General features: G+C 36.4%; 1 protein-coding gene across 1 annotated transcript in view; it reads left to right on the top strand.

The window, feature by feature from the left end:
* Positions 1 to 25,629, top strand: part of LOC127660590 (CUB and sushi domain-containing protein 1-like) — a 524,643-nt gene that overhangs the window by 266,382 nt on the left and 232,632 nt on the right. Inside the window, exons 9-16 of the mRNA XM_052150909.1 lie at positions 2,931 to 3,052; positions 11,595 to 11,698; positions 11,903 to 12,015; positions 15,855 to 16,037; positions 16,766 to 17,092; positions 21,502 to 21,696; positions 22,740 to 22,878; positions 25,429 to 25,616. Coding sequence (XP_052006869.1) covers positions 2,931 to 3,052; positions 11,595 to 11,698; positions 11,903 to 12,015; positions 15,855 to 16,037; positions 16,766 to 17,092; positions 21,502 to 21,696; positions 22,740 to 22,878; positions 25,429 to 25,616 — 1,371 coding nt within the window. The remainder of the gene's footprint in view (positions 1 to 2,930; positions 3,053 to 11,594; positions 11,699 to 11,902; positions 12,016 to 15,854; positions 16,038 to 16,765; positions 17,093 to 21,501; positions 21,697 to 22,739; positions 22,879 to 25,428; positions 25,617 to 25,629) is intronic.

The raw sequence follows: 25,629 nt of genomic DNA, 5'->3' as shown, positions 1-25,629 counted from the left end.
GTTTTAGCTTATCTCTGTTGTGTTGTAGCGTATCTCCGTTGTGTTTTAGCTTATCTCTGTTGTGTTGTAGCTTATCTCCGTTGTGTTGTAGCTTATCTCCATTGTGTTGTAGCTTATCTCTGTTGTGTTGGTAGCTTATCTCTGTTGTGTTGTAGCTTATCTCTGTTGTGTTGTAGCTTATCTCTGTTGTGTTGTAGCTTATCTCCGTTGTGTTGTAGCTTATCTCTGTTGTGTTGTAGCGTATCTCCGTTGTGTTTTAGCTTATCTCCGTTGTGTTGTAGCTTATCTCTGTTGTGTTGTAGCTTATCTCTGTTGTGTTGTAGCTTATCTCTGTTGTGTTGTAGCTTATCTCCATTGTGTTGTAGCTTATCTCTGTTGTGTTGTAGCTTATCTCTGTTGTGTTGTAGCTTATCTCCGTTGTGTTGTAGCTTATCTCTGTTGTGTTGTAGCGTATCTCCGTTGTGTTGTAGCTTATCTCTGTTGTGTTGTAGCTTATCTCTGTTGTGTTGTAGCTTATCTCCGTTGTGTTTTAGCTTATCTCCGTTGTGTTGTAGCTTATCTCTGTTGTGTTGTAGCTTATCTCCGTTGTGTTTTAGCTTATCTCCGTTGTGTTTTAGCTTATCTCTGTTGTGTTGTAGCTTATCTCTGTTGTGTTGTAGCTTATCTCTGTTGTGTTGTAGCTTATCTCCGTTGTGTTTTAGCTTATCTCTGTTGTGTTGTAGCTTATCTCTGTTGTGTTGTAGCTTATCTCCGTTGTGTTTTAGCTTATCTCTGTTGTGTTGTAGCTTATCTCCGTTGTGTTGTAGCTTATCTCTGTTGTGCTGTATCTTATCTCCGTTGTGTTGTAGCTTATCTCCGTTGTGTTGTAGCTTTTCCGTTGTGTTGTACCTTATCTCTGTTGTGTTGTACCTTATCTCCATTGTGTTGTGGCTTTTCCATTGTGTTTTGGTTTTTCCATTGTGGCTTAAATCTGTTTTAAATCACAATTTCTTTTTGTTTACATCTGCGTTTTGTCTTGTTCTCATTGTGCTGTCACATTTATGTTGTGTTATGGCTTATTTTCATTGGGTTGTGGCTTATTTCTGCTGTGTTGTGTGTTTTTTTCCCCCCCCATTGTGTTGTGGCCTAATTTCATTTTGTTGTGGCTTATTTCTGTTGTGCTGTGGTTTTTCCATTGAGTTGTGGCTTCATTTTGTTATGTTGTAGCTTATTTCCATTGTGCTGTGGCATTTCTGTTGTATAAAATGTGATACGCTATATTCTAAAGCCTGTGCATCATTTACAGAGTCAAAACTTTTGCCAGAAATCCTGTTTTCTGCAAAGTACTAGATGTCTGCTGCCACCTGTTGGACGTTTCCAGACATTTCTTGATGGAATTTTTTATTTATTTTTATTTTTTTTTAATTTACAAAAATGTCTGCCTTTGTATTGCATGCACTCTTTTTTTTTTATAATTTTTTTTTTTAATGTGAAATATTTGATGATTTTAATAAAGTAAAATTGACAGTAATGGTTATATTGTTACTGCTATTTTAAAAATGAATATTTGCGGAATATAAGCAACTTGTGCTTGGTTAAAATTTTTTATATTATTTTATTGAAAATGCCTGTTGAAATCCATGTATCAAATATGGTACAACAATTTGTTGAGGTATATCTCTCAATCACCATTATATTCTATACCTGCCCACCATAAAAACAAAACATAAACAAATAAACACAGAGCTTTGAAAATTCGGACATACGTTTTATATTTAAAGTGTAAACTAATATGTCTGTGTATTTGCATATATGCAGCCTGCTATGTCACTTATAAACATCTAATTATTTTATATAACAAGCTTTTATAATGTCCTCTTACCATAAGTTCCTGATACTCAACGGAAATAAGATTTACAATTTCCCTTTTTTATATGTCAATATAGTGGTGCATAAAATACACATGATAATAACTGTTTATTGAAAAATTATGTTTTATTCATATTGGATCTGATGTGCTAAATTGAACTGTGATACAGCTCAATCTATATTTATAGACCAAGGAGTGAATGTTGAACATTTGCTATCTCTGAAAAGCCCAGGAAGTCCTCTGATAATACCCCAAGATTTACCACTGTAGCATGTTTGGGCTCAGAAATACTTTGAATTGCCACGCCTCAGAAAGATAAATACCTTTTAAAGCCTAATGTATCAAATATGGAAATAAAGAAAGAAATAAAAACATCCTTGTTTTTTTACAATTTCTTTATAGTTTGTCTAATGGTACTAAAAATGGTTTAATGTCCCAAAAACTTTTATTGTCTGACATTTTTATATGTCCGGCTTTGCAGGGTTAGTTTTGTTGTGGCTTTTTTGCACTGTGTGTGGTTTTTCCATTGTGTTGTTTCTTAAATTTGTTGTGTTTTAGCTTATTTCCATTGTGTTTTCAGCTTTTATTTACTTTGATAATTTGGTTGTGTTTTGCACCCCTCGGCCACCATACCTATCAGAGTTGTCAGCTCAGCAACATGTTAATGGCAAATTAGAATCAACGAGTCTCCTGTGTGCTTCATGTGACTTTTTTACCCAAAATGTGTCTACACTATGTATTTTTATCCTCATTAGAGTATTGCGTCATTCCTATTGTGTCACCTACATTGAAATCAGTTGTGAGTCGTGTCTCCCATTCACTGCATATGAGGAGCGCTATTTGAATGATGTGCAAAGATGTTGCCAATTAAGAGCATTCCAAATGGTCTCTTCTGAAGCTCAATTTCAGCTGGGATACTGCCATAGAGGGCAGAGCCCTATGTAGACAGCTAGGCAGCTAGTAGGTTTTGTAACGAACCCATTCCGGTATCCCTTTCACTAGCATCAACAATTACTACAAAAACATGGTCCTCATTAAATCTGTATTGACATTATTTGTATTGCTTTCTGTTTTTCAACAGCTCGAACCTGTGGCTCTAATCTAAGGGGCCCGAAAGGCATTATAACATCTCCAAATTACCCCGTCCAGTATGAGAACAACGCACACTGCGTTTGGGTCATAACAGCAGTGGATCCAGAGAAGGTATGTTTGTAATTTAAATCTAAATTGCAATCTAAAGCTGACTCACGGCCATATAAGAAAACAAAAAATCTACAAAACATGGTTACGCTCCTCTTTTAATCAGACAAAGCAAAACATGATATGTTTTAAACAGCCTCCAAGAGGCATAATTGACTGGGACCTTGCATAAATGCCAAAAATAATCTTCAAGATAATTTGTGAGGACATTTGCATTGCAGTCCGCGGTGTTTGCATAATTGTCAACCTCTCGGCCCGGACGTCTCTCGCTATTACTGCGTCTCCAGGTTTGATTAGATTCAGCCACACATCTTCAGCTTTGTGGCAAGGTGACGGTAATACAATCCAGTGTGACTCATGCTGTGGTTGCTAAATTAAGACAAAAGGAAAACAAAATAGCACGTTAGAGTAAACACAAGGACATGTCCTACATTTCATCATGGCAGTTTTTAATGCAGGTTATGTGTATGCGCAACCTAAAGTTATTGAGTTTATTTACAGGCCTTGATATTACCATAAAATGATATAACATTATAATATTGTATACATCTGATATTTGCATTGTGACTAGAGATGGCTGATGTATTGAATATTCATGATACCTTTATATTTGTGATGCTGGTGATATTAAATTAAGCAACATTATAACTATACAGATTATGGCCATTAAGTTTAATTAAAGAATAATTGATTTTTCAATCCTTTCTTGTCTTACAGCTTGCAAGTGTATGATGTTTATGGCATAGATGTTTAGTTCATATACTGTAATATAAAAATGGACCCTAATTAATTGTGCATGTTTTGGTGAGTGTTATTTCAAATGTGAATCTATGAAGTTGTACACAAAATGTAGATTTCCTTGAGTTAAACATTTAGGTAAGATCTTTAGATTTATAAAAAGTATCCCTCAGGAACTGTATGTGTACAATTAGTCATACAGATGATAGACTACTGTAAAATCATTGTGACATGCCAGTGAATTGAAAGTACTGCTGGCCACCATCATACACACACTTTACTATGTCACCAGCTGTATATTTGTACTCTTGCCTGCATGATTTCTTCTTTGATCTCATGATGAAATGATCAATGCAAACTTTATTTAGCCCACTAGGTGCTAATTCTGCTGCTAATTCTGAGTGAACTGACAGGCCCTGTTCCAAAACCTGCAGTAGTAAGACTGCATTTGAAGATAAGAGCACATAAGAACAATCCGGATATGAAGGCTGATCCAAAAGGAAGGGAGCATGATTTTCTGCTACGTTTTAAGAAGCACTCTTTTGGATGAATTCTAAGGCAGCATTGCAATTCTAGGACTGCGACAAGCACAGCGAATCCATCATTTATGGTGGACGAAGCAAGAGAAATGTTGACCAAAATTTTATTTTTTAAAACAGTAAGGGTTGAGTGTTTGATATCATTATAAAGTCTAAACTCTTTTCAGAATTTTTAATTATATAGATTATATGGAATTCTGAGACTCTCAGCCGAAGAAACTGCTGAAAAGAGAGTTAAATGTGTCCCTTATTTCTTTATATATATACCTCAGGATGTAAATAAGCTGGATCAGAAAAACAGATTGTGTTTTGTTCCCAGCCATTACTCAGTCACTGAGTAAAATTTTGTGTTAATACGACAAAGCTATCAAAAGTTATAGCATTACAAACATAATTTATTCTAGTGTCCAAAAATGTTCCATTTGGACGTAACAGTTATATAATGTTTTTCTGATTCTACACTCAAAGCGCTTTATATTGTGAATACGGGACCACCAACACCCCCCCAACCCCCCAAAAAAAGCCTCTCCTAACAAATAAAACATCATCATTATACATAAGATCGAACTAAACATGCAAACTTAACAATGACTAAAGGTCATGCAGACATGATTTTAGTAATGAGATTTCACAGAATGAGTTCCATTCTGTGCCATTTGTTATTGAGTCTGTGCCATGTACTTGGCGCCATCTCCTGGTGGCCACATGTATTTACAGTGATTGATCACATGACTCTGCTCAAACATGGAGGACTATTGCTGCGTTCCATTCAAGTCGGATGTGGACCATAAATGCATTCCATTCTCCGATTTTGGGAAGATGACGTTTAAGGAAACAAAACTGCAATGCTCCAGTTAGCTTAGCAGGGGTTCGACTGTCACCAGAGACGTCTCTAAGCAACCCAACTGATAAACAAAGCTACAGCGCTAGCATTTGTGCAGGCATTTGTTGAACAAGTTTTAATATTATGTAATGTAGAAACTTGAACTCATTTATCATTGTTAGTTAATAAAAGTGAATGTTTATCACTTACATTGTCAAGTGACGTCAAGTACCTGCATCTCGGCGAAATCAGAGTTGAACATTTCCGGACAAGCTTCTAAGTTGGAATTCTGACTTCAAGTGGCTTTCCATTGCACTTTTCCTAGTAGGACGTTGGAAAATCCGACTTTCCAAGTTGACTGGAATGCAGCATATAACCACTGGTTGGAACAATCTTAACCCAATCCGATTGGTTTAGCATTCCATGACGTTACAGCATTTGATCCAGGAAAGCTATTGTGTTTTTAGCCACATAGGGATATGCTGTGTGTACTGTGCACATTGTGCTTTGTGTGGGTTACCTAATGATCTATACCAGGCCATAACCACAATATACATCGAGGGGGACTTGTGTTTACTATTCCAAGCTTTCTGGGGTCATACAACATCTATGTGTTGTACTGACCACTTTTATGGTATATTAATTATGATTTATTTATTTTTCTTTGGACCTTGACAGCAGTGGTCATTATGAACTGTTTTTGTATGGAAAGAGCAGTGTTTGGGTTCTCGAGGAAAAGATTGTGTTAAGATTCTATTGGGGAAGAAAACACAATGAGGGACATCTTGATGACAGTAAATAATGTTGTGTATTTTCTTTTTGCTAACCAGCTGACACAGTCATGCCATTTTACAGATACATCAATGACGAAAAGAAATTCAAATTATATTCATCTTGTCTTTGATACAGCTCAAAAAAAAGAAAGAAAAAATGACTAAAATAGGCATATACTCAAGTATTATTAAATACTTTGGATTACTTCTTCAGCACTGGTGGATTTTTTTCACTTGTTTTGACTATTAAAAACTCTGTCAGTACAGTAAGACAAAATACACATGATAAAAATACATTCTCTGAAAAACCCAAATATCTTTGATCTGTGTCTCTTTCATAGCATTTGGTCTCTTACAAGAAGGTCATGGTAAAGAACATGGCAGGATTACTGGTATTCTTAGTACCTACAGTATCAGAGCTATTTACAATACCGCTTCAGTCACAAATATCAGTCCAGTTAGATTCCAGAAGCAATCCAGGTCCATACCCTGACAAAGGATCAGTGTTTTTTGTCTTGCTTACAAGAAAAAAAAATATACTTCTGACAATATATGAGAAGCACAATTGCATAATTAATTTATTATTATATATATATATATATATATATATATATATATATATAAGGGGTTTGTGTGAAATGAGCATGAAGCAATCGTCTGTGTTCCACAACTGCTTTCGGGTCTTTGAATAACGTATAACGTGCGAGTAACGGCAGCCGGTCGACTTTCTGGTGCCCTCCTAGGGTAAGATGGTGCCACCCTAGGGAGTTTTTGACCTATGCAGACTGCGTAGTATTGATGTAGGGAGTGGCGGTACTGTCGAAATCGACCGAACTAGGGTTTGGGTGAGGAGTTAGACTTTATGTTTAGGTTTAGGTTAACATTGCATAAGATTGTCTGTTGCTTTGATTTTTTTCTCTATGGATTTAAAAGTGGTATGTTTTTGTATGGGCAAACTCAGTAGTAATGGTGTTTGAGTTGAAAAGTTCAGTTTTAATTCTGTGGATCGGTTCAAAGTTATTTTAATGACTCGATCCCAAGCCCCTAATTCTACAATATGAATTCATTTTGTCGTGTTGAAACAAAGAAACGCAAGTGTAGATGGATATCTGTCCAGTTATAAACCAGTAGACATTTTGGTCTAAATTTCATGTTGAACCTTTCCTGGAATGTCAATTATGCACTCAAAATCGAGCCCATTTACGACAACAAGTCCCACTGCACCATGTCATTTACTAAATGATATACAGGTACTTCCATACCCAAGTTGACATTGTATGAAACTGAATAAGATAAAGCTCATAAAATTCTTTGTTCCTGTACTTGAATTGCTTTAGATCAAATATTTAGTGCTGCCTTTCATATTCGCTATATTAATCTCTGGCCCAAAAATTATGCTACTGTTGCAGTCCACTTTCCACCAGAACTGATGAATTTTTCATGAAGAAAGTCCATCAGACTCTGAATTATTGTGATATCATTCAATTAGTGCTACCTGCATTATAATGATTATAAGAAACTTCCTTTATTTATTACTGGATAATGTCCACAGTGGTACTAAAAAAATGTAACACTTAAGATGCATTTAAAATGTATGAGTTTTGCTTTTGAAACTGATTCAGATGGCGGTGTGTGAGCGTTTACGTGCAACGTGAAGAGATACGTCAGTTTGTCCGTATCTTTCCCACACCTGGCTCACCACTTGCGGGTAAAGTCTCCATTCTCTGTACGGTGAAACCGCTCTCGTGTTTATTATGCCTGGGACATGCATTGCACGTAATGAATAAGCCTGCACTGCTCCACACAATCAGTTTTTGTGCTTGAAAGTACAGTCGAGCATGTACTTCCTGAAAATGTATATATCCCAATTTTAGCCATAGGAAGTTGGGAAAAACATTAGTGGAGTTTTATAAAGTAGGGGAAAAAAGGATACTCCATAAATTACATTATCTTTTTCATGACTTAAACAGTCAACTATTAATCGAACATTATATATATTATACATATATATATATATATATATATATATATATATATATATATATATATATATATATATATATGAATCAAATCCCCATACTTTTCTAGGATGTGACCTTGCGCAGGAGCAATATCAGACGTGTGTGGCCACGCATGAGTGCTGTTTAGATGGATCATTGTTTATAACTAACATTGAATGTGATTTGTAAACACTCATTCTAAGAATGCACTCCACATTTTTCTTTTCTTTGCGTGAAAACAAATGTGGAATAAAACAACACCATTTAGGCATTTCTGAAAAGCGTCGGAAAACGTCTGTGGCAAAATAGAGCCATTGAGGCAACTCTCAGACTTTTCCAGTTTTGAATAAAATAAAGAAATCAATAGTTCTTTCAAGCCGGTTCAGAGAACAATTGCTAAGATGTCCTGTCACTCTGTGATTGTGTTTATGTTGACCATGATTGGTGTTTTTTTTTTCCCTCTTGCTAAGTCTTCTGTAAAAGAAGACTTTTACTTCTGACAGGATAATTTAAAAGCCGGCATTTTAGGCGTCTCGTTTAAGGTCTCGGTAAACGACTGTATCAGCAGTGACATTTTATACAGATTGCTTGTCAAGAACTTGTGAGTCGTGCTGGATTATGCCGTACTTTTTAAACTGATTCAGCCTCATGCCAACCTGCTCTCTTATTTAACATTAACATATAAAATGAACATTTTTCCACAGATTTCAATGACACATTTCCACCTTAGTTAAGCAGGGTAATTTTTTTTTATTTTTTATGTAATATATGTATATCACTATACTTTGTATTATATGACCCACGCATTAATACAAAAAAAGTAAAGAAAAAATAAACTAGTCAGCACTGCTGCGATGGTGTTTCAAATACAGCTGCTGAGCTGTACAGTTACATTTCCCTTTTTTATTTTCTTTCTTTTTTTGGAAAGTAATAATGGATTGTTTTTTCTTGTGCTGTTGAAGCAAATGGGAACTCACACACAAATAAAAGAAAAAAAAAAAACATCTATTCACATGGTCTCCCATGTACTGTACCTCCAAGCCTGAAAATGTGAAAAGGATCCATAGTGACAGTTTTGGACATGTTGGTTATTATAAAACATAAATAGAAGATATCAAATGCAAGCATTTCTTTGAGTAACACCTTGTTAAATCGTTAAATCATGTTAACTATATTAATTTAAATGCAAATCACAGACTGTAGTATAGCAGTAGAGAGGCTACTGAGAATTCTGAATACAATTACAGTTAAAAGACGTTGTTTGGCAAGATACACAGCCAAGTTATACTCAATATACAGCCTTAAGTGCCTTATTGCTTTTATTTAACAGTTACTGTATTATATGAATACAGTGAAAATGTTTATATGGAGATATTTATATTATAAAAAAATATAGACATTATTCCACTAAGTTAGTTAATTAAGTGTCATCGCTCCACTAGATTAGAAGAGTATGTACTGTCTTATTAATACTGTGGATTTGGACATACTACTCAATTGGCATACTGCTCTGGCATATATAGTAGTGAAGTATGCATATTAGCACTGTAAACTATTTTGTATGGATGCCGCATGCTGTGATGTGCTGAACATATATATATTTTTGATGCAATCCTAAACCTGCCAATAATGTCTTAACCAGAACCTAAACATAACCATGACAGTACTCTTAAAACCCCTGTTGTGTACCACAGAAACAAAAAGACAATATTTTGGTAATGAATGCACATGAGATGTTTCCTAATTTTAACCCCTAACCCAAACCTAATATCTAAACCTAACATCAAGTGGAATGCCTTTACTTGATTTTACTCAGGGAAAAATAAATGTTGTGTACCACGGAAAAAGGAAATAACAGGGTTTAAGGTTTGGTCAGACTAAACTTCGTGCTCATTTAATCCTATTTAAATGCATCCGAACACACAAGATCGGAAACGCAAGCTCAGGCAAAGAAATTTTGGATTTGACTGCGGACGAGAATTCCAGATTGGTCAGCTCTGACATGCAAATCCATATGATGAGAGGACACATGACCATTAGAAGATCGAAACATCACACAACATCACACAACATCACACACTGATGTCAAATTTATGACACTAAAATCATGTTAACATGCATACTGATTATGTCTTTTTGATACAGTGACTATTCTAAAGTTTACTTGTCTTTTTGTCTTTGAGTCATCTTGGACTTACAGTGACACCTAGGGTCTTGGATGCAGCATCATTTAAAATCAATAGTTTTCAGTTTCAGATGTCATTGTTGAAATGTAATATTCACAGTCAGTCATGATTACTTTAATCAATGAGTGAAAGTGTCAAATAACAGGATGGTTACTGAGATTAAGAGAATAGTATTCAGCTGGTCATGTGATTCTAACATGGCCGCCCCATGTGTGGACCCTCACCATGTAGAATAAAACAGCTTTTTTAAGGTTACTGATATGACTGGAGTCTTCATTTAAATGTGAGTGCTCATGATTTCCCACATATATTGCAAAAGTACAATTCATATCTTTAGGAGTTCAACTTTTTTAATGAGGAAAAAAATACTTACTATTTAATACTAATACTTAGTATTGTAATGTAATGGCCGCATTCACTTCACTGTAACCCAGATTTGATTATATATTTGGGACAATCTACATTATGCAGCAACTGCTGTCGATGAAGCTTAACTTGTATTGATCACAGAATATTTATTTAATGTGTAGACCACATTCACTGTTTGAACTGACACATTAGTCATTTTTAATAGTTCATTCATGAGAACTCTTGGAATAAATTATAAGAAGGCACAGTATAACCAAATTATTATTATAATCAAAGTGGCTGGTCCGTTTCGCCATTCGACCAGGGTCCAACCTGATCCCCACTAAATGGTTCACCATTAAGGGTGCATAGTGGTCCACTTTAAGCATTGATTATAATCAATATGACACGTTTCCAGGTTTGATCTTGTCGATACCTTTAAGCAATTATGATACTAATTGTGATACTTGCTATTGCTAAGACCATACGCAGGCATTCAGTGTTGAGCTTGTTTGGCATGCTTTTAGAAACACATACATTGCCCTTGAAGCAGATCTAGACATTACCTGCACACAGCTGAACAATGTAAATGCTAGACGAAGAGGAAGTTCGCAAGATGATTGGCTAACTGATTCAAATTTGCTCACCCACACATCACCTCTAAAGACACGATAGAATATAGATGAGACTAATGGCTCTTTAACAGCACATTTGAAATGTATGTGTGTAAATGTGTGGTTGATAACAGTGCTGTCCTAATTAAGCTTTATTTATTCTTTCTTCTCCTTTAAGCAATCTCTCGTCGAGTCCAATTTTCCTTTCTGGGCTCACATCAAATGAACGTGCCCTGTTTCCCCGGGCTTTGCACCATACATGATTGAGCTCTTTCAAATCTCACTTTTCTTGGATTTCACAAATATATTTAATTGCACCTGCATCACAGCTCTTGCAATTAGCCTCATGTGCGGCCATGAAAGAGAACTCAAAGCGACAGCTGGCCTGCCTTGTCGTCTAACTTGCTCTCTTCCATTCTTTTTATAAGATCACTCTCTGAGTCAGTCGTATGTCAATGGGGCTATTTTCCTGCGGGCTTGTTTGTCTGTGGTGTTTTGTCGTGACCTCTCTTTTTTCCGTGTAGGTCATCAAGCTTGCTTTTGAAGAGTTTGATCTGGAACGAGCGTACGACACATTAACAGTGGGTGACGGAGGAAAGATAGGCGATGCCCGACGAGTGCTTTATGTGTGAGTAAACTTTGAACACACATTTCCTTGCATTCACAAACACCTCCATGCCTTGCCACTTTATCCTCCATGGAAAAACTATTTCTTATTTTCTTTCAAAAGAAACAGTCACATGAAATAGGTGCTGGGTTATGTCTAAGGTTTCGTGGGTCTATATGCATACGCAAATGAAAGAAGGAATTTGATTTTGTGTCTGTGTTGCAGTCTCACAGGCTCCAGCGTGCCTGATTTGATTGTGAGCATGAGCAACCAGATGTGGCTTCATCTGCAGTCCGATGACACGATCGGATCGCAGGGTTTCAAGGCTGTATATGAAGGTGTGTAAGAGCAATGTGTGTAAGACCCAACTGGCCATGAACACCAATTGGTTTCCTTTTGCCATTATGGTGTTGGCAAATTAAATTATATATCATATTTTATATATTTATATAATGATTATATTATATAAATTATATACATTATTTGTTATTGTTATTTGTTTATTTAATGTTTAATGTATTTATTACTTTACTAGTTACTCATTTATTTATTACTTTAATACAAAATCACACAAATCAGAGTTTTAAACTGTATATGTCACCAGTTTTGGCCTGTAAGTGTATTAATGACTATTAGCCAACATTAGGTCCCAAATTAGCTAGTCCCTACTGAGTGATAGCTTAATTTAGGATACATTTTAATCCCTGTTTTCCCCTATTTTTAATAAAATAAAATAACATTTAATTTCATTTAAATACATTTAATTATTTGTTTTAATTTATTTGTATTTTTTATTTAATGTTTACTTTATTAATTTATAAAAGTGAGACAAATGGTTGTAACAGGGTTGCAAAAATGACATACATCATTGAAAATAAATGAATATTTATTCAGTTTTACTTCCTGAGATTGATGATTAACATTTTCTGAAGGAAATATTTCCTTATATTGACCATTTGTTGAAAAAGAAGAAGAAATCATATTTTTTAGTACCATGTTTCAGGCACTATGCTGCCCTCAGTTCATGGAAAGTGCCTCAAACACATTTCTTGAACACCCCCCATGTCTTCCATTGGAAGATAAAACAGAAAACAGTCCCTTCCCATCAGAGTTGTATGACAGGACATTTTATGTCATATCAGATTGAGTGCATAATATATGACACAAAATACATCTACAAATGACTAAAAATAAATCTGACCATTATACAGTGTCATGGTCAACGTCACAAATTTGCTCTCATTTACAAATAGTCCTACAAATAGAGCAGAATTTCAAATATATCTTCTTTTCATAGTAACTGTCCTTTGCTTTATTTAAAATAATATGTTTACTTCTAGGTTTAAATGAACACATCCCTGATATTCATAGTGCTCAATGTGGCAAACAATGACATAGAATTACCTTTGAGAAAAATCGAATTAAATTAACATGTTTGAATAGGCTTTACTTTTTTTTTTTTTTTTTTACTGTATTTTGTTCATTTATTTCCTCTTATTGCTTCCCTTTTTACCCCATACATTTTTGATTTCCAAATCGTGCTGTTTAATACCCTGAAATGAAGTTTTCCCCCAGCTGCTGTTCACTCTTGTCTGTAACCTCACAATTGAGCAATTCTCACCGTCTGGATAGCCCTGCACAATGACACAAACCCAATTAACTTTGTGTAAACCAAATTTCACACTTGTGCTTCTAGTCATGTTGTCATGTTTGACAACATTTCCACCAGGACCCACTGTCCATGATGGAGTCCATGTAGATGTCAAATACTTTAATATAAAAGTTATTACAGTAGATCGGCAAAGGATAGTTTTCCTCTCCAGCAATTATCAACTGTACAAAAACAATATGTAGTGACCAACAGTGAGCTGCGTTACAGGGTCGATTATTTAATCCAAACCTTTATATGTCGAGTTGAATAATAAATGCATCCAAAATGTAATTTCTATCATTATTTATTCACCTTCATGTGTTTCAAAACAATATGCTGTAATTTTTCATGGAACACAAAAGGAAAAACTTTGAATGAACAGCTCTTGTGGCCACATCTGTCAATCCCCAAAAAGGAGTAACAAAACACCATAATTATATTCCATACAATTTGTCCACTACAAGGACTGCGTGATTAGGAAAAAAAAAATATAGATATATATATAATAATTAATAATTTTTTCAACTAAAATAATTTACATTAAATTACTAATTTGTGGATCAACTGCATGCCTTATTTTTTTATGTCGGCTACACATCAAAAACAAGCTGAGAAATGTGTTCCTGAATTATGTTGTTGCTGTTTTACATAAATCAAGACTAGTTGCTTCACTAGTTGAACTTGACATTGGACTTCTTAGAAGCTTAAAAATAAATTATACACAGAAGAACGCAACGGACATTCATGTGATTGTTTACAATGCTGAACCATGGCAAAAACAAGCATTAAATAGAAAATTTAATATAAGGTTTGAAGCAACATGAGTAGACACAGGATACTTTTTTGTAGCTTGGTGACATTATATGGAAATTCTTTAAAATCTCTCCTTTTGTGTAACATGGAAAAAATAAGTATACTGATTTGGAATTTTCACTTTGAGGGAACTAATCCTTGCTAGCTAACTACATGAGCCAAATTAGCATGATCTGTGTGGGACACTGACACTGTTTACAGGTGATGAATGCTCTACAGTTAGCTAGAGCTAAATGCTGTAAAATAAAATCAATGAATTAAAACTGCACAACGTTGAACAGATTATAAGTAGGAAAGAACCAAAACAAAAGTGAACTTTGCAAAATTATTTTTTGCACGTAATTATGCGGAAAATGTCAGGTTCAGAAAATTGCTCTCCCATTTATGGCTGTTATTTTCAATGTATTAACAGTTTTGGCTAATGTCTGAGAAAACACAATGGTTTGTCCTGGCAAATTTTTCATCTTTGTCAATAAAGATTTGTTTAGTCTAGTTCTTACAGCAGGTCAACACATTAGCATAATGTTGAATTAACTGCATCAAAAACCCCTTTCCAAAAGTATATGTGCATGTTTGACTGAGAATTTCTATAGCTGTTAATTTTACCTGCAGCCTTTGTGCATTACTTAACACCTTTGTGCTTAAGAGCTATTAGCTTTTTAGTCATGAGTTGGCAGTCTTAACACAATAGCACACTATCATTTTAGGTTCTTTAACTAATCGCCTGTGGCAGGTCCAAAGGTATTTAATATGCTCTTAACACCTTGTAGAGCTTGAGGGATCTGCCGCTGGTGGGAAACTCATCCCCTGTAGATTATCAGCTCGCTGGGTCAATGGAGCGCTTGCTGCTGAGCCGACACTATAGTTGTTAAAATGACTACAAATTTATCTAGAGCGTCATTCATTTGTCACTGTCATGTTATACTGCCTTGCAAACACCTATGCTGTGCTAATTGGAAGCCTTGCATTATCTTACCATATTACACAATACTCCGGAATACTTGATTTTGACTGGTCAATCGTAGAATTCAGTGGCGAAATATGTCTGAATAATGGCTGACAGTTGACACCGGACAATCAAAAGTTTATTTTTCACCATCGGGCCGAACGGTTCTGAGCACGGTTAGTAATGGTTCCAGTAGCATTTCCCTTGAGCGCGGTACGCTACAATTACAAAATGTTCATGGCCCAGATTTCTCAGGATGGTTACCTAACCTTACCCAGGGTAAAGATTCATTTTGGTGGAATGACTGTAGTGACATGGCAACTCACAATTGTTCACTTGCTCAGTCAGTCCATTCTAATCCTGAGTTCACAGCATCCAAATTGCAGGGCTGGTAATAGGATGCAATCTTTGGTAGAGCACTTGTATGTTTAGGGGCAACAATAATCATCAGTCTTGGGGGCGAAGTTACCCTTGATCGTTTTGCAGGGTGGGGGCATCAGCTGTTTCGGGGGGGCTTGGGGCAAATCTGGGTGGGGGGGATTGCCCCTCTAGCCCATTGTAGTTGTAACAAATGAAAAAAAAAATTATGCTGTGTTTGATCACCACTTGATGTCCAATGTAAAATCTGGGTAGGTCCTGAAGCATTCACCGACTATGTCAAAGTATGACATGACGTTGCAAAACACTGCCTCTATAATATTCAGCAGGCTGTAAACAACCTGTCCAAATTAAATAAACCATTTACTCTTGTTTTTCTTCCTTCACAGAGCTTGACAAAGGTGGATGTGGAGACCCAGGCGTGCCTTCATATGGAAAGCGTACTGGAGATCGTTTTTTACATGGTGACGTGCTGACCTTTGAGTGTCAGGCTGCTTTTGAATTGGTCGGGGAGAGGACAATATCTTGCCAGCAGAATAACCAGTGGTCTGGAAACAAACCCAGCTGTGTCTGTAAGAGTCCCTTTCTGAAAAGGATGCTTATAATGAACACATTGCCATTTAGAATGATTAATGTATCATCTCATCTAGATTAGGGGCAGATATGAAGCCGAATGGCATTAGTCAACATTGGTAATTTCTATTTAGCAATATTAGAAGTCAGTTTTTAGATTCTTGTTTTTTAAATAGAACATATTACAGTTTCTTCCCCTCTCATGAAGGAGTTCACCAAGAATTAATTGCCCAGTGCCAGGTTAAACTGAACTGCAAATGTGAATAAGTTGAAGGTTTTTGCGTTGAAATACGGTGTGCAAATGTGGCACAACTGATTATTGAATTTCCTCTTTAATCTGTTACAGATAAATCTGTCATACCCTGGTGCATTTTAAGGTATTTTATGTTCTTAAGTACTGCAGTGAGAGGAAGCAGTATCTCATTAACGTGTTGTTTTGTTGTTGGAAAGAAAACCTCTTGAACAAATGACTTTGTTTTTTCCTGACAAATCACAGACTATGAAAGCATTGCTTGACAGATCATAATTTCAGCACTGTGCAAAAGATTAATTATCATGATCTATGTGAACTCTCCTCCCTCTCGTCCTTTTGCAGAGTTTTTAGAGGAGAATAGCTAAAATACGGACATGAAGCCCTTGGGTACCTGATTAACGAAGCTGAAATGAATAAAAACAAATATCATAACCTTTCTAATGGAATTATATACATTTGTCTTCATCTCTACAGTTTCCTGCTTCTTCAATTTCACCACTCCGTCAGGCACCATCCTCTCACCAAACTACCCAGAGGAATATGGGAACAACATGAACTGTGTGTGGCTCATTATAGCCGAGCCGGGAAATCGGATCCATCTCATTTTCAGCGACTTTGAGTTGGAGCCTCAGTTCGACTATCTCATTGTGAAAGACGATGGGATACCAGAGCCCATGACATTTGGGACATTTTCTGGAAAGGATGTGCCCTCACAGATCGCAAGCAATGGCCATATAATGCGCTTGGAGTTCCAGTCGGACCATTCCAACACGGGGAAAGGGTTTAATATCACCTACACAAGTAAATACAGTATTTAAAATAAAAACACCTTAAAGCTGGTTTGCAGGTCTTAGTTAGTCTCTAAAGCTGGTCTTGTTTGCTGATTTAAAGGGGTTTTGGGCACTTGTCAACTGGTCAGACTGGGAGACCAGCTAGGCCATCTTAAACTGCTTTTTACCTTTAAAGACCTTAACCCTCATAACAAATCTTGAATTTGGACAAACTTGCCCTAAACTTGCCGCAAATTTCCCAGTCTTTATTTTCACATGCAAATGAGCTTGTAGTTTGCCGCAAATGTTTGCCAGAAGTTTGCAGCTCTTCACCGGTAGTGGTGAACCTGCAGCAAACCTTTGGCGACAATGAAGCGTTTGACACAAAGCTCATGTGCGTGTGAAAATAATGAGTGGCAAATTTGCGAGAGCTCTCGATGGTAAATATTGTTTTCAAACAGGTTTCCTGAACTTTCCTCCTTTTTTGCTATTTGTCAAACAAACAGACAGTCCCGCCCCAAACATACGCCATTAGTTGAACCATAGACTGTAAAAAAGATGGACGACGCACCTTCGCTCTTTTCCATTGGTGAGAACTGAAGCCGCCAGTGTCCCAATATGGCGCTGACATCTTGGGACTTGAGTCTGCGCAGTTGCGATTTCAGGACCAGACCTGCGCAGTAGTGAGCAGGAAGTAAAGCCGCAAAATCAAGGCCCCGCCCTCACTCTCGCTGAATCAATCGCAAGCACACGCCCCTGCACTTTTGACTTTTGACGGTGTGAATTAATTAATTATAGAAATTTTGATATTAAATTTAAAGCTCCAATCTCCTCAGTCCTCCGAAGATCCCGAAAAAATGTCTGTTGGTGCTTCAGTGACTACTTCGCTTAGAGAACCTGTCAATCACAGCTGTCAATCATGATGTCACAGCACCGTTTTTATAGCATCAAATAACTAAAAACAAATTTATTTTGAAAACAAACACTTGAAATGACATCAACGTGATAGAAACTACAGTAAATGACAGAAACTATCTTTGGAAAAAAGATATGTGAAGTGTAATTTAATTGTTTAGTTGGTCTCATATCCCGTTGAATAACATTTGGAGGCGGGGTTTATGACCTATTCTAAGACCAGTCACCGGGGGGGCGATCGAGACGTTTTGGCTTCACTTTTGAGGGCTTGTGCGGCACACTTGAGTTGAACCAATGTTGTTGCTGGATGGCTGATTGCAATGCTTAAAAAACAGAGCCTGGTTTTAATAGTGCCACAAAGCTGTTTATACTTTTTGGAGTAATAACCTTTGAATGGCTTATAGTTGTATCTGAAGCTAATACACACTTCAACTTTAATTTGCTGCTATCCTAGTGATACATTGCATAGGATATATTGTGATTGTCTTGAATTTTTTTAGAAAATTTCTCTTTCAATCTTAGAGACATGCAGTAATTTAATAAGACTGTTTTCTCTCATATGTGGTCAATTTATTATATTTTTCACTGCATCTATATGAAGGAGGGGGTTACTCAACTTTTAGGTTCCTCCAGGATTTGGCCTTTTATATGATTTAATATAATATAAAATATATTTTTTTCATATTTTCTGCAATTAAAAGGCATATTGACCTTCACTACAAGTATCATGGGATTCTGAATTTTACAGCAACAGACTTTGAATTTCTTCTTCCCACAATTTAAAGTCATACACTGTCATGTTAGCAATATTTCAGCTTTTTTATTTTTTTAAATTACATTAGACATATACAGTATGATTTCCAATGACATGAGGTTTTTTCAGAATTTGTATTTATTTATTTTTATATGCAGGCATTAGTGCAATGCAAACTTTGATAATCCCAGACCACAATGAATTTGTTCCACAACCTACGGTGTGTCTCAATCAGCTCCCTAGCTCCTTCTGTTGTTAATCAGTATACCGTAAACACAAATTTGGGCACTGGCAAGGGTGTTCATCAGCTGAACATTGGGACACTTATGACTCGATTACCTGCGACATGATAACGAGCATGCGCATTAAAATACAGCTGGTATTAATCAACAACATCACTGTATAAATGACACTGTCATGCATTTTTGTTGTAGATATTCAAAAGGACAGTGTTATTATGAAAGACTAATGACATAAATAAAGAAAGGCAAACTTAAGGGAATGTATTTTTAACATTCTTCTTACAACTCTAATATTTCAAAGATTGTTTCCATTTCCTGATCATTATTGATGAATGAAATTACAAACAACATCTCTTTTAAAGAGAAAATAAGTAGTTATTTTACATGTGTGCTTGTCTTCTAATGGCTTAAAATACATCACAACGATTCCGGTAAGGGTAGTTATCAATAATGCACCCTGTTTTTTTACAGTGCATTCTCGGAATTTTTAGGGAGTGAACGTTTCAGTGCACTGGAATGCTATTGTGATTGAGACAGCCCTAGAAATGGCCTACTCACTGACCATTACCCTGACTACTGAACTGGAGAGCTGATTGAGATATCACCCCTAGTAAACGCCTACATATGCAGCATTTGAAGGCATTATAGGCATGCTCCCAACACAAAGGCAGTTCCAAAAGGAAGGCAGCACATTTTTGTTTTCTTCTAAACTAACTTTTGTTGTCTAGATTTTATAGCAGCACCACATGTATCCTTCATGTAAGAAAATCTCAGAATGCATTGTGACAAGCGTTAGCAACATGCTAACAGGAAACCCTTTTGAAGTCAGTTGCTTGTTAAGCTTTCAGCGCGCTTAGTGTGACACACATACAAACCAGTTGCTGCTTGAATAGAGCATTCCAAATGAGTCATTTATAAAGTTCTATTTCAGTTAGTATGCTGAAGGTGCTACCTATAATGTATAGGCAGTAGGCAGCTTCCTGTTTTGGAACAAAGACATGATGTTTTACAAATTTGAGAAAGGCAGTGCCTCCCACATGGTCACATGATAGGAAGTACTGGGATTTTGTCAGTTTAAATTTCAGGGGTGTATGTGCATGGACATCTATGTGTTGGCTTGTATATGTGGGGTTATAAATTATAGTAGGGAGATGGTGCCGGCAGTTCCAGGCAATGTCAGTGAATTGTTTGGTTTGATTTCTCAATAGTGCTGTTTCAGTAATGGTATGTCACTGTCACAGAAAGAAATGGCATGTTTCCCAAAGTAGCACTGGAGCAACTGTCATGCGCGGCTGTAAGAACAATGGGGCTGTCATTGGGGAATGGGCCCGAGCGGCATACATGCCCTAAGCCCTTGCCGTGAGGTCCCCGTGCATTAGCCATCACAGTGCCACAGGGGCCTCGCCTCGCAGACGGATGAGTTCACCGAATGAAAACACTAAATTAGCTTTGGCAGGATTCTCAGCTTCAGCAAGTGCACACATTGAATAATTTAAGCTTGACATCTTTGATGCATGTGTGACATGTGAGTTGTCTACACTGAGCTGTGTTCAGGGAAAACTGAGATTTGACAAAAAGTTTTAGCCATCTTGAGTGCGTCTCAAACCACAGTATAGTGTAATAGAAAAACAACAACAAGTCTGTTCAAGTTTAATGGTCTATATTAAAATACAGTAACGTAAAATGCTTACTAAAAGCTCTTTTGTGTAGAATCACTTTCTTAAAGCACCGGTTTAAGTGTCCTGTTTAACAGCTGTGCTTTCCATAGATATTAAAAGTGATCTCGTAAAGTGGGCATCAAAGTGATATGAAACTGTAATGTGGTCAGCAAACCTGGAACTACTTCATAGCTGTGCATTTATAGACCATTAATAATTTAACAGCTTGTAAATGGCTGTCAACCAATCATAATCAAGCATTCAACCATGCCATTCCCTAATGTAAATGCGTGTCTTCTTGCATCATGGAGTATCATAGCTTTCTGTTTGCACGCATACGTGTTGAGTCTGTATGCATAATATATTTGAGCTTGCGGTGTACTGAACAATCACACAAACATATGTATCTATAATTGACACAAACTCCCTAATGAAAAACTATTTCAACATTATGCTTTTGTTTAATTAATGTCGTTACATTTTACATTATATATACTTTGCGTTGCACTGTATACGATATGTTAGATTGTTACTGTGATCATGCATCCAAAGATAAACATGTGAAGGCATCCAAAGATAAACTTACTGAGTCCTTTGAAATGAGGTTAAAACATTACCAGATTGATGTTTTTTTGGTGCACTGATAAATGTCACTACAGCAGCATTTGCAAATTAGTATGAGTTAGATCAGTTGAGTTAGCTGTTAATTAAATATAGTTAATTATAGTACTCCTAATTAAAGGTTAGGTGCAGTTGATTCAGGTTTAAGTGCTACTGTAGAATCCACTCAGGCAAGGACAGGCAGGATCTAGATTGTTTGGTATTATATGCTTGATTCAACACTGATTATACTTTCACTTTGCGTCCGTAGCATTTGGTCAGAATGAATGCCATGACCCTGGTATCCCCATCAACGGCCAGCGCTTTGGAGAGCACTTCTTATTGGGCAGCTCAGTACTCTTCACATGCGACGAAGGCTTCATCAAAACCCATGGATCCGAATCCATCACCTGTGTCACACAGGACGGAAATGTGGTGTGGAATGCGGCCGTCCCTAGGTGTGAAGGTGAGAAGGTTTAAGGGCACTTATACAATAGAGAAAGATCTGTCGTTTTACAGAGTAATACTATCAAAATTCATTTTGGGGGTGTGGAAAGAGGTGGATCCAACCTTGTCTCATCGAATCAAGTTACTGCATTTGTATTTTTGCAGAATTATTTTGTAATAGCTTGTTGTACATAAGTAATTGTGCAAAAGAACACCAGATACAAATGGTCCTTATTTCTATTCTTCTCATGCATTGTATATGGCCCATTTAAGTTGCATAACAGGGAATGGAATATACAGTATAATAGGATGCAGACGTGCAATAACCAGAGAAGAACCTCTGAATTAAATTGCACTTGACCCAGCCCACGAGCGCCTAGACTTGCTGCATTCTTGCACAAAAATACCAAAACTTCATGGCCATACCACTGACATTGTGCATATGACATATTGCATAGTTATGCATTTAAGACATAGTGCTCTTAAAATATGGCAAAAGTTTAATCTTCTGTTGTGTACAAAAGTTCCAATTTGGTCAACTAATAATAAGCACAACAAAAAGATATTTGGCCAATAGATTATCCTAACATAACAGATTAACACTGATTGAAGCTCAATACAAAGAATGCAAATTTCAATGCTGCATGGATTGCAGTTTAATGGGGAAGTCAAGTAGACAATAGTCTATACGTTAACGTTTTGAATTTATTCTTATTTGTATAAGCCTTAGAACATGACATCACGTCCTGTTGCCAATATTCGAAAGCTCAAAATGTGTCTGCAATTTTTCACAACTTTTGATAGTAGTGTAAAAGCTTCTCTTTCGTAAACCCTTGTGTTTTTTTCTCTACATTCTTGCACCACATCATCCCCATTAAAATCAATGTTTGCAGTGTTCCCTGACACAGAATTGTCTCTAGAGTGTAGGCGACCTTAGTCTTTACTCTTCAGAGTGAAGATCTCAAACATGAGATGAATCAGCAATCACCTCTACCTCTTCTGGTGGGATCTGTGAGGTGGCTGCTGCTGACAGTCTGTTGTTTTGTGTGTTCCCTTTTCCAGCTCCATGTGGCGGACATCTAACAGCTCCGATGGGAGTGCTGCTGTCCCCTGGCTGGCCTGGATACTACAAAGACTCACTCAACTGTGAATGGGTGATTGAAGCCAGAAAGGAACATGCCATTAAGATCTCTTTTGACAGGTATTTATTTTTGGAAGGAATTCACTGCATGTTCAAAGAATAGTTCACCTAAAACTTAAAATTATGTTCTAATTTACCATCATGTCATTCCAAGTCCATGTGAATTTCTTTCTTCTGCGGAAGGCAAGAGAAAACATTTTTTGGTTTGTGTTTTCAATAAAATGGCAGTTGAGCGAGACTTACTTTAAAGCTTAAAAATAATTCAAAAGTATTATAACAGAAACCCATGTTACCCATGCATCATATTCAAAGTCTTCTTTATAATATTTTTTAAATATGATAGGTTGTTGTGAAGAAAAAAAAAAGACAGACATTTTTGTAAATCTTTCACTGAAAATCTTGAGGTCCCTTACGCATTCATAAGTGCATGAAAAAAGCTTGTTCACAATTTTCAGCACTAAAAAAAATTATATTTCCCAGTTAAAAACGCAACCCTTGTGAACAAACTTCTATAATATTTATGAACAAGATTTTCTCTATTAATAACTCTGAAGGCCTGCAGGTTGGCCCAGTGGCCAATAAGTGTAATGAGTTTACGCTTAAAATGGAAAAGTCCTTGGATACATACAGTGGCAAGAAAAAGTATGTGAACCCTTTAGTTTCTGCATTAATTATTCATAAATTGTGGTCTGATCTGCACTTTAGTCATGACAATAGAAAAACACAATCTGCTTAAAGTAATGCCAAACAAATTATGGTAACTTTTTATTTTACAGTGTCGTTGTTATAAATATTACATGTAATCACTATAGTAATAACAGTAAATTATGCGTAATAGCAAGCAACTAACCCAAAACCATACCCTAATCCTAAACCTTTAGTAAGTATATGTTGTTAATTATTAGTACTCAGTACTTGTGTGTAAGGACACTGTAAAATAAATTGTAACCCATTTTATTTTAGTTTTCATGTATTTATTGAACATGTTTAATTATTCACAGTCCATGCAGGAAAAGGTATGTGAACCTCTGGACTTCTGACTCTAAAATAGATAATTGGAGGCAGGTGTTCCAGTCAATGAGCTGAGATTGTAGGAGATGCCATACAGTCTGGGTACTGACAGAGTCTGAACTTCTCATAAAGCCTGAGAATGCCCTGACCAAAACACATTTCAGAGGACATTTGAAGAAGTAGGGCTACAAAACATTTCTAAAATATCTGGATGTACACCAATCCACAGGATGACAAATTGTCTACAAATGTAGGAATTTCTACAATGTTGCTAGTTTTCCCAGGAATGAGTGTCCTGCACGTGTCACCCCAAGATCACAACATGCAATGTCAAAGCAAGTAAAAATGAACCAAAGTTAAGAAAAAACACTGAACAATAATGGTGTTCATGAGAGGACACCATGGAGGAAACCATTGCTCTCCAAATAAAAAATTTCTTCACATCTTATGTTTGCGAAAGACCACCTTGATGCTCCACAAAGCTTGTGGAATAATGTTCTGTGGACAGATGGAACAAAATGTAACTTTTTGGCTGAAACACGCAATACTATATTTGGAGGGAAAAAAGCACTGCACACCAAAACCTCTGTTTTCCATAACTCAATTGAGATGTTGCGACATGACATGAAGAGGGCTATTCATGCAATAAATCTAAAACAAATTCAGAGGGATAAGTGATGTCAAATCCTTCATCTGTGATATATAAGGCTGATCAACAGCAACAAGAAACGTCTGGTGGAGGTTATTGCATCTGATGGAGGTTCTACCAGTTGCTAAATACAAGGGTTCACATACTTTTTCCAACATGGACTGTGAATAATTAAAAAACATCAATACAAACATGAATTTTTATTTTTTTTTATTTTTTATTACTTTAAGCAGATTGTGTTTGTCTATTATTACAACTTAGGTGAAGATCAGACCACATTTTATGAAAAATTAATACAAAAATGCGGATAATCCCAAAGGGTTCACATATTTTTTCTTGCCTCTCTACATGTAAATAGTTATATGAACTTTTTACAGAACTCCATCACATTTGTATTTATGTTACATAAAATAAAATGATAATATCTGAAAACCTTTGCATCGCAAATGAGCACCGACCTTTGGAAATTTTGAAATATAAAATATTAATATAAAAGTCATATATCAAATGAAAGCGCCCATTCTCAGGAAGGCATTTTGACAAATTTCGAAAATCTGCTTGTACCACTACTTTTAAACTGGCTTTTAAACTTGGACACTTTGTATATAGTGCATGGGTCATAATGTTCTGTATGTACTAATTTTATGGTGTAATTTTTCGGGCTATGAATTGTTGTTCTATTGTCTATTTTGTACTACACAGAAGAACGTAAGTAATACTGGTTAAGAACAAACTGAGGACGAGTTCCAGAATGACAGAATTAGCATTTTTTTATGAGCCCAGATGCCCATTGTCTTTCCTGGAAACTCTCGTCACAGCCTCCTCAAAGCAGTTTTTTAGCTCCACCAATTTTGTTCATTATCCTCCCCATTTAATCTCCCCATTAGAGTAATTCTGCTAAGACCTGGGTCATAAGCAAATGTTCTGCTCTCTCTCCATTTTTCATGCAGGTTTCAGACGGAGGTTAATTACGACACACTGGAGATTCGTGATGGGCCCTCCAACTCTTCCCCTATGATCGGCGAGTACCACGGCACTCAGGCCCCCCACTTTCTCATCAGCACTAGCAATTACATGTACCTGCTCTTCACCACCGACAACAGCCGCTCCAGTGAAGGGTTCCAGATACGCTACGAGAGTGAGTCCAGTTC

The sequence above is a fragment of the Xyrauchen texanus genome, chromosome 20, assembly GCF_025860055.1.
Source record: "Xyrauchen texanus isolate HMW12.3.18 chromosome 20, RBS_HiC_50CHRs, whole genome shotgun sequence".
Classification (NCBI taxonomy): domain Eukaryota; kingdom Metazoa; phylum Chordata; class Actinopteri; order Cypriniformes; family Catostomidae; genus Xyrauchen; species Xyrauchen texanus.
Note: the sequence above shows the minus strand (reverse complement) of the source record. Positions and strands in the feature narration are given on the sequence as shown.